The following is a 10,691-nucleotide window of genomic DNA, read 5'->3' on the forward strand; positions in this document are numbered from 1 at the left end:
GTATTTTCCTTGGTTATTGGTTTTTCTTGAAAGGCAGGTCGTTTAGTCTACTCCATAGATAGAGGAGTGAAAGCAATGTGGGCTTTGGTCAAACCAAGACTGCATATTATGCAACTTTACATCAGGTTGTTGAAAGATGCTTCATGCATCCATAGCATTTGTGATAAAAGGTTTGGATTTGCCCGAATCATGTTTAAAAGGCAATGATAATAGTTTAGTCTGTTATCATAATCGGTATCTGTTAAGGTCTGATGTAAAACAATGTGGTAGAGATACATATTATTCTCTTGAGGAATCTTGTGGACAATTGTTTTCGGGGTTCCCAGTCATATGGGATTGTATTACGCACCAATGTGATTTAGGAATTCATAGAGATGTCTAAATGGGCTACACGTTGCCAGTTTCCCGTAATCCAATCGTAACCCTAGAAAGCTAAACTACTCAAAAATGACGTTAAAGCTAAACCATCGTAAAATTTACGACTGGAAAAAAAATTTAATAAAAAATACTTCTAGATACAAAGTTTAACATTAATGAAAACACTTAGTCAAAATATATCATTCAAAACATATTTAGGGCAAATTTGGATATTACAAGTCTTCAACGCAATCGACACAGCACATTCCGCGATGTTCAGCGCAGATCGGCCTGTTGCAGCGGCAGCAGTAGACAGTTGTCATCCTCCTCTTGACGGACGGGCAAATCCCACAAATTGTTCGTGGTAGGTTTTGTGGAATGTCATGGGCCCTGTCTGGGACGGAAACTTTCAAGATATCCGCAATAGATTGCCGGAGTTTGCGAGTCAAAGTTGGGTACTGTAACCGCTGTTGAAGCCATGGCTCGATAAGGCTGTGGTGTATTTGCATGGCAAATTTCCTTCTTGAAATCGGTTTCTGACCCGTTCTCACAACATTAGTGACGTAAATGACGTACGCATTCAGTAGTATAATGTTCATAATGCCATAGAACAGCACGACATTTGATGACACATTTGGTCCAAAGTATCAACTGCCCCTTTTGTAGGTTTCGATTATCGGAGGTTTTTGCCTTGTAAGAAACCATAGTTTTTGGCCCATCAAAACAAAACATGCTTGTGCCTATGGCTCTGTTCTTGGGATTTACCATTTCGGGAGGGATTTCTCGTTTGTTCTTTTTCAGAGTACCTACAATGGTGAGTTTCAAGGGGTCCTCTAAGTGTGAGGTTGCCAATGGTACAGAGTTGAACCAGTTGTCAACCGTTATATTGCGATTGGATCCATGACAAGTTGTTGACAGATTTTTCACAAAAAACTCGGCTTGAAGCAAACCTTCTGAGTTCAACGTTTTACCTGTGTAAGGAATGGCATCAACCATATATTTAGTGGCATTGTCACACATTAAAACTAACTTTAGCCCGTATTTATCCGGCTTGTTAGGAATATACATTCTAAAGTTACATCGCCCTCGAAATGCGAGCAACTGCTCATCAATTGTTAAAAATGAACCGGGCTTGTAAGAACTTCGGCACGCAGCAATAAATAAATCTCAAACTTCCCTTATAGGAGCAAAGTTGTCAGTTTTTCTCCTATCAGCTCGAGTGTTATAATCATCGAATCGTAAGCATTCCAACAAATAATCAAAACGGTTGCAGCTCATGGTGACGTGGTATCTATTACCACTGATTTCTGGGTTAAACAGCTCGTTTGACGGTAAATGATTGTCCTTTTGGGTAGCTAAAAGAATTAATAACCCTAATAGAGCATCAAATTCGGTATCACTCATCACACTAACAGTTTTATTTTGTGCCTTATAGTTAGCACTCTTTTCTTGAATTTTCAAGTTTGTGTTACACACAATTTTATTTTTGATTTCGTCAGTTAAAAAAAGTCTGAAAACTTCTATCGGTATTATTTTGTTTTTTGCAATATCAGTGCATCCTGGTGTAATATGAATAATATTTCTGCCTATCGATGATCTATTTCTAGCAGCCATTGACTTGTTTGTCCAACGATGCCCATTTTTCCCTCTGAGACTAATTTAATCACAAACCACTACGTGTGGATCAAAAACAACAGGATTAACGTTATCAGTCCTTTTCTTCTTCCTAACCGGTGGTAGAGGTTCTTCTTCATCCATACTTGAAACGTCTGATGGCTCTAAGTCTGCATCAGGGTCGTAGTGTGGGTCTTCATCAGTATCATTACTGTTTATAACGCCGTCATATATCAGATGATCTATTTCATCATCCGATCCAGAATCATTGTCAGATGTATCACTATCACTCTGTAGCAAGTATTTTTCAATTTTACTTTCAGTACACTTCCGACTCATTTTTGGAACTTATTTATATTTACATTAACTTATGTACATTTACCACTAAATCTACGTATGAGAACAAAATATTAATACTTTTCAATCAATAATAATCCACTATAAATAAAACTGGTTTGTAAAAAAATCCAAGTGTTAAAGCTAAACTATAGTAAAATTTACGAGCGATCGAAAGCAGAGCGAAAATGACAAACTGCAAAGAAGTGCACCAAACATTAACTGATGAAGCAGCACCAGTAAGGCACGAAACCAGACGGATGAGTCAATCGTCGCAGGGTGATGTAAGAAAACTAAACAAAAAAAAACACACACTCGTAATTTTTACGGTAGTTTAGCTTTCTAGGGTTAAAAACACTTCTAGGGAAAAATGTCTTTATTTGTCGTAGTTGCATTGCACATTTTACCATGCAGTTGAATCATATTCGAAACATTGCAAATAAATCATTATACGCTCTATCATACGTTTTTGCGTTAGTAAATGACATATTTACAGTTATTACGGTTATGTGATTTGTTTTTCTCGAGGTAACTGGATCCGCAAATGAATGAATTAAATAATATACTGGGTGTCCCGATAAGGTAACTTAATCCGTTTAGGATTACGAATTTTGAATATTTTCTTCTATAATTCGAGAACTGATGACGATATCGAGATGCGGTTGTCACTAATATTTAGCAAATTTTAAGGTGACTAAAGGTCTGTGAAGTAAATAGTACCGTTCCATTTCACTTTTTTTCAAAAATTACAAAAATATGTAATCACTGCAGATAGCGCCCTCTAGCTTATTTGTTTTAAACCAAACGGTCTTACTGAAAATATTTTTTTAAAGAGCATCAAATGCTCTTCTATCCTGTATAACATCTGATATTCACAATCTCGGTACTCGATTCATAGGTCAGGTCGCAATTCCAAGGCATAAGACTCAACTATTTAAGAAATCGTTTTCATACAATATTGCAAAGTATTTCTCTGATCTTAACCGTTGCTTTTGTTTTAAGTCGAGATATGAATTTAAAAAGGCCGTCATAAAATATTTATCTCAGCTGCGGTGAGAGTGGGTTCGTTAGGTGTGACAATGTTCAATGTGTTCAAATTGGTCAATTGGTGGTTCTGGTCAAAAGCTGTTTGAGGTATTTAGCTAAATCCATCTATACTGTTATCTATCTATAGTTTACTTTTTTTTTCTTTCTGCGGGCTGCGTGGAGGAGTGGATCGTGACTATGTTACGAGCCAAACGCAGTCCATTTGGTTGCAGCCCCGTTCTATTGTAATATACAGGGTGTACAAAAAGTATGGAATAATGGTTCTACAGCCTAAACTTCAACTTATATTAAAAAAAGTTTTAAATAAAAGTTACTTGAGACTATTTTCCGCATATCTTGGCGTAGAAATAAAATAAAAATGATGACGGCAGTTTGAGTTATGACATGGTGAGTGTGTTTTTTAAATGGGATATCCTGTACATTTTAAGGTTTTTGGATTCCTTTTAACAAGGTGTTTCAAAATGCCATAAGGTTTTAATGCTTTAAACTGCATAGTTTTCGAGATATTGAAACTTTCATTTAAAAAGATTTGACGTTGCGACAACCAAATTATGGCGTCATTATGGGATTATTATGTGTGTTACTATGGTAATGGTGGTGACTCGACGTCACAGAGGTTGGCGGAGCTTATACCGACTGTAAACATCTTCGTTGCTAACGATAAATCCCCATATGCAATTTTTCAATTAGTGTTAAAATAAAATAAACTAAGTGACATTTTAAATGACATTTTTATGGCGATTTATTTTAGCAACTGTGGTTAGCAACGAAATTGTTTGGAGTTGGTATAAGCTCCGCCCACCTCTGTGACGTCAGACTTAAAATAGACTGCCTCTATTTTAAGTTGATTTCGAAAAGACCTTAATTGTAGATATTAAATAAATAAGAACATGGGTTTAGGACACGGAGATATTATTAGTTATTCCAGTTATTGTTACTATTGAACATTACATACGGTTCTATAAAAATTACTAAACTACACATTTCTGGAGCAGGCTATGACGTGACGATATGATTGTTATGTGCATTGCCGTGGTAACGGAGACAGTTTAAAAAAAGTAGAGTTGCTAGCATTATTAGTTAAATATCTACTAGGAAAATGGTACATTTAACGGAAACAGAACGAATTATTATTTTAACACCAATTAGTCAATCGGTTGTTAGTAAAACTCTAAAACGTTTTAAAAAGACGGGTCATGTAAACGATATTCCAAAATGCGGTCCGCCGAATGTTGTAACAAATGAAGATATGAGGCAAGATGTGTTAGAAGAAATAACAGATAATCCACATACCTCGATTCGTCAACTAGCCTTAAATTTCGATGTCAGTACAGGATCTATTCAAAACATTTTGAAAAAGGCGAAACAACATCCCTATAAACACGTATACAACTTTGTGAAGAAATGATCAGGCGAATTAACGATGATCCCAACTTCATTAACAAGATAATATTTTCTGACAAAGCCACATTTTATTTGAATGGAAAAGTAAATAGACACAATTGTCGATACTGGTCTGCTGAGAACCCCCACTGGGCAATAGAAACTCATACGTAAACGCCGCAGAAAATAAATTTGTGGGCAGGTAAACCGTACTGGCGATCGTTATCTGGAATTACTGCAGGAACAAATAATTCCGACCTGTAGAGACCTTTTTCCGAACGAAAACAATCTCTGGTTTCAACAAGATGGGGCACCACCTCACTATCAACTAGAGATGAGCTAAACTGCGATTGGTTAATCATATGACACATTGCTAATGCTACTACCAAATAGCAGTGATTGTAAACTGCTAAACTGCTAATAAGGACTTTTAGATTTTTATTAAAATAAACGTTGTATAAACAGCGTATATATTTATTATTATAAATTTTAAACAATATATATTGTATATTGGTAGTGAACACAAATAAAACATTAAAAAAACATAAACATGTATTGAACAAACTATGTAAAATATAATAAGTTAAAAAACAAAAGTAAACTCTTTGGCAACTTAAAAATAAAACTCTTGGGAGTCTTGGACGACAACGAAACAACTATTGGCTTACAAGTGAATTCCATTAACATTCAAAAATAAAATCATGTTGGCTTTTGTTGTACTTAAACGACTTCTTTTGTCTGTAATAACCAAGCCTGCTTTTGAAAATACCCGTTCACATGGTACTGAAGTGCATAAAGCACTGAGCTTTTCTTGGGCAACACGTTTTAGGTAAGGATATTGATATCCATTGATCCTCCACCATTTTAACGGATCCTCGTTTCTAGGAATTAATCCGCATTCGAGAAATCTCTCGATTTCAATAATAGCGCGTGTTGATGTTGAGGAAGTTTCTTGAGGAACAGCTTTATCGGATGTATTTTTGTCAAATGCGGACCACACCGAAAGTTCATCATCATTCACCTCTTCTGAGGAATTTATGCGAATATTTTGATCTTGTGTACCTTCATTCGAATTCGATACCTTAACAATCATGTCAGTCACAGCAGATATCATTTGTTCCTTAACCAGCCCTTGTGCTGTTTGATTTGTAAAAGCATGTAACTTAAATCTAGGGTCGCAGAAACTGGCCCCACAAAGAATTCTGTTTTCATGGACTTTTTCTAAACGATTCTTAATACCACTTTGAAATATTTGTAATACTTTTTTTTATACAATCAGATAAATCTTTTTGTAGCAGTTTTGCACAGATATCAGTTGACGACAGGTATAACAATTGCTGCAGTTCCGGAAGTGTCACCACTAAATATTTTTGTGGCCGACTCAAACGGTTTTAGAATTCGTACCAATTCTTTCAGAATTTGCCATTCTTTTTGCTCTAAAATCGGCAGATTGGTACTTAGTAGCGCTGTTGTTGCCTTTACAGCTTCTTCAAGTTGTATAAATCTTTCGAGCATATAGAATGTGCTATTCCATCTCGTAGGGATGTCTTGCAAAAACTTAAGTGGATTATTATTGCCATTGTTCCGCTGATACGTTAAGAATTTTGCACTACTTGTAGTACTTCGTTTAAAAAACGCCACAATTTTCTTAACTTTTTCTATTATGGATACAATATTATCATCGCATTTTAGTCCAGCATTGACTATTAAGTTTAGGGTATGCGCCAAACAACCAAAGTGATTCCACTTTAATCGGGTTTCCATTGCATTAACAATATTATACGCATTGTCGGAAATTCCTCCCGGAATACCTTCTCTTTGATGTTCCAATCTGTCACTACCGTATCAAGGCATTCGGCAAGATTTGCAGAGGTGTGGTTTCCTGGCAAATTCTTGCATTCTAAGAGAAGCGATTTTAAGTTAAATTTGTCGTCAACATAGTGTGCAGTCACTGCAATGTAAGCCTCATTATTAATTGAAGTCCAGCAATCTGTGGTTATGCAGATCCACTTTGCTTCTGTAAGTAATTCTTTTACTCGTAACCTACATTTTTCAAATAATGCCGGAAGCATAGTACGTGATATAAAATGTCTGCTTGGTAACTGATAACTCGGATTAAGTTCGTGTTTAAAATCACAAAACGCTTGTTCTTCGACCAATTTGAAGGGTTGGAGAGATTTTGTAAATAACAACATGAGCTTACTATCAAGAGTGGTTTTCTTGCTTTCATTTAATGGCCTATTCATATACGTTGTTATCGGAACTACTCTTTGATTTTGTGTTGCTGGTTGAGATTCACTCTAATAAAAGTTGAAAGAAAAAGATTGCAATAAAAAAATCGGCAAAACATACTTTACTAATTAATATTTAATATTAATATTATTATTTTTATTTTAATATTAATTATTACCTGTTGTGAGTTAGAAGATGTACTATCTCTTCTAGCTGTCGAAGTACTGGAACTTGGTATGGATACAGTCGGATGTTTACAATCCAAATGTTTTTTTAAATTGGTTATGCTTGTTTTGTACGAAAACACCCTTTTGCATAAGTTGCATTTGGCAAAAAATTCATCTACCTGGTCGTAAAACAACCATATTTCACTAATTTTTCTTCTTTGTGTTGACGACATTCTTTTTTATTGCACAAATTCGTGAATATTTTACAACAACACGCTTGTTCAAGTTTGTTTACGAGTTTGTGAGCACATGGCACGAAGTGAATACATTTACCGAAAAAATCCGAGCTCTTACGATAAGAGCTCGGTTGAAATAGCAATAGCAATGCTGGCACGCACTAGATCATATGATGATCTGCGATTTTTCGTTCACAGTGATCAAATCACAGGTTGCTATTTATTGCTCATCTCTACTATCAACTAAATGTACGCAGGCTTTTAGATGAAGTATTTTTGAATCGTTGGATAGGCCGTAGGGGTCCTGTAGAATGGCCACCACGCTCTCCAGACTTGACACCATGCAACTTTTTCTTATGGGGTCACCTAAAGAGTAAGGTATACAAAAACCGTCCTAACAATTTAGCAGAATTAGAACGGCGAATACGGTACGAAGTAGCTCAAATACTGCCCGATCATTTAAGAAATACAATTCGAGTGATCGTTTAGGCCATTGCCTTGCTGCTAATGGACAACATTTTGAACATTTAATTTAATATTGTTACCGTTTTTGTTTTATTTTTTTTTATTGTTCGTTATGAAATTTCATTGTTTAATTATTATTTGTTGCAATTAAATGTAGTAACTACCCATGTCCTTATTTATGTAATATCTACAACTAAGGCCTTTTCGAAATCAACTTAAAATTCGGGCGGAAACTGTCTCCGTTACCGTAGTAACACACATAACAATCCCATAATGACGCCATAATTTGGTTGTAGCAACGTCAAATCTTTTTAAATAAAAGTTTGAATATCTCGAAAACTATGCAGTTTAAAGCATTAAAACCCTATGGCATTTTGAAACACGTTGTCAAAAGGAATCCAAAAGCCTTAAAATATACAGGATGTTCCATTTAAAAAACACTCACCATGTCATAGCTCAAACTGCCGTCATCATTTTTATTTTATTTTTACACCAAGATATGCGGAAAATAGTCTCAAGTAACTTTTATTTAAAACTATTTTTAATATAAGTTGAAGTTTAGGCTGTAGAACCATTATTCCACACTTTTTGTACACTCAGTATATTGCTTTTGTAAATTTTTTTTTGTATATTCATGTTTGATTTTTTTTTATGTTAAATATGTAAAGTATGTGGGTTATGACAATAAATATTATTGTTATTATTATCCTGTATAATCAAAGTGCAGTTCCTACGAACAAAGCTAAAATGTTAGTAAAATAGAAATTAGATATTTTTAAAATTTGACGTTTACTACAGCACCATCTATTCAGAATAACCTCAACATTCTAAAGAAACCTGTATTTATCATCTGTTTTGACAACTAACAACAACAATCCAGTCACAAAAAATATTTTGCAGTGTGTCATCGCTGTTTCATTATTGTTCCATTTGTTGATAATATTATTTATCGAAAGGAAGCTGTTAAACGCCTTTCCATCCTTTCTAATTTCCGTCTTATGTAGAAAGTAAATTTCGAGGTGAGTTGTAATTAGTTATTGTTCTTTATCGTTTTAATAAGGTTTCATTATCCTTTTTAGATGCCGATTTTATACAGCGTAATAACAAAAGGGGCGATAGTTCTTGCAAAATATGCAGCTTGCGCTGGCAATTTTGCGGAGGTTACATCTCAAATTATCGAGAAAATCCCTCAACACAACGATAAGTTAACCTATTCGCATAGCAACTATTTATTTCATTATATTTGCGAAAATGGTGTTATTTTTATGTGTATTTCAGATGATGTAAATAATTTCTAAACGTTATTTTGAATTTTATTGATTAACCATTTAACATTAACATTTTTATTAGGAATTTGAAAGATCAAGAGCATTTCTTTTTTTGAATGAAATCAAAAGAAGATTTCAAGCTTCTTATGGTTACACTATCGATAATGTTATGCCTTATGCTATGAATGCGGAATTTTCTCGTGTTTTATCAACTGAAATGACACATTATTCGGAATCTCGAGATTTGGATACCATATCAAAAGTTCATGGGGAGTTGGATGAATTAAAAGATATTATGGTTAAAAATATAGGTAAATTAATTAGTACAAGAATTGTATTATGAATAATTTTGTCATTTTTAAGATAATATTGCAATGAGGGGGGAAAGACTGGAGCTTTTAGTAAATAAAACTGAGAATTTAAGTAATAATGTAAATATTTTATTTAAGTTAATATTTTTAGTTATTAATACTTTAATTTTTAATTATTTTTTGTAGGCTGTAACCTTTAGAAATACCAGCCGTCATTTACAACGTTCAATGTTTTGGAAAAGTGTTAAATTATATGTGATAATAGGAGTTACTGTGGTTGTTATTACTTATCTTATTGTTTCAATGGCTTGTGGAGGTTTGGCTTGGCAAAGTTGTGTTGGAAAGAAATAAAAAGGATTAAATTTTGTTTAAATGAAAAAAAAAATGATTTTTTTATAAATTGCTATTATTATTATTTACTTTTATTAATTGTTTATTATATTTGTACATAAGTATTTTTTTTTTCATTATTGACTATTTAATATTTTTGTAGAAGTGAATTTTTCAAGATCCACATCAATAATACAATAAGTTAATAATAAATGTCGATCATTTTAAAGTGAAAAATGTATTCTATTGAATGTATACTGTTGGTAAGAATAATAAATTGTATATCCACGATTAAATGTATGTTTAATTAGATAAATCGCAGCAACGCCAACGTCTAGTACACAAAAAGACAAACAAAATAAAACGTTTACTCGGGAACTTGGGGAATGAGGCAATGGAAACTGCAGACATCTGAACAAGTTGAAGTAAGACTTGAGTGTATCAACCCAGAATTCCTAGTAAATAGCGGAAAATAGGCTAAACTTTGATTCGAGTTGAATTCGGACGGTCAAAGTGAGTGCACGTGTTCTAAACAAGTATCGCGAGTCTCATAACCAGTTTCGTTTCACAAAATCAATCGTGTATTATTAATATATATTATTAATTAATCTAACAAAATAATAAATCATCGAAAGCAATATATTTAAGGAAAGCCGCCTGCGGGCGTGTTTTCGACCGAATCTAGTATGGGCGAAAAACGAGGATCCGATCAGTTATCACCTCTAGAAGATGACATTCATAAACGATATTCTTTTAATCCAGATCTCTTAGCGCAAAATAGATTCCATGTTCTTGCTAGTGAAGACAACAGTGATGATATTAATGACAACTCTTTGGAAAATAAGTCCCAAAAAGGCCCTAAAGTACCTCCTATCTTTCTACATAACAAATCAAACCATAAAGAAATTATCAATGATATTAAAGCATTAACCACTGAAAAATTTA

The 10,691-nt window shown here is 34.0% G+C and overlaps 1 protein-coding gene across 2 annotated transcripts; it reads left to right on the top strand.

The window, feature by feature from the left end:
- The first annotated feature begins 8,640 nt into the window (after positions 1 to 8,640).
- Positions 8,641 to 10,042, top strand: LOC111422716 (Vesicle-associated membrane protein 7). Of its 2 annotated transcripts, none has more exons than XM_023055933.2 (5): positions 8,641 to 8,856; positions 8,917 to 9,120; positions 9,188 to 9,416; positions 9,469 to 9,536; positions 9,603 to 10,042. In XM_023055933.2, the coding sequence occupies exons 2-5, from the start codon at positions 8,917 to 8,919 to the stop codon at positions 9,765 to 9,767; spliced, it is 666 nt and encodes a 221-aa protein (XP_022911701.2). In that variant the 5' UTR covers positions 8,641 to 8,856; the 3' UTR covers positions 9,768 to 10,042. The 2 variants fall into 2 exon arrangements, with proteins under 2 accessions (XP_022911701.2, XP_071056172.1); XM_071200071.1 differs by having other exon boundaries at positions 8,690 to 8,856; positions 8,898 to 9,120.
- Positions 10,043 to 10,691: the final 649 nt, after the last annotated feature.

Source organism: Onthophagus taurus, chromosome 11 (assembly GCF_036711975.1).
Source record: "Onthophagus taurus isolate NC chromosome 11, IU_Otau_3.0, whole genome shotgun sequence".
NCBI classification, from domain to species: Eukaryota; Metazoa; Arthropoda; class Insecta; order Coleoptera; family Scarabaeidae; genus Onthophagus; species Onthophagus taurus.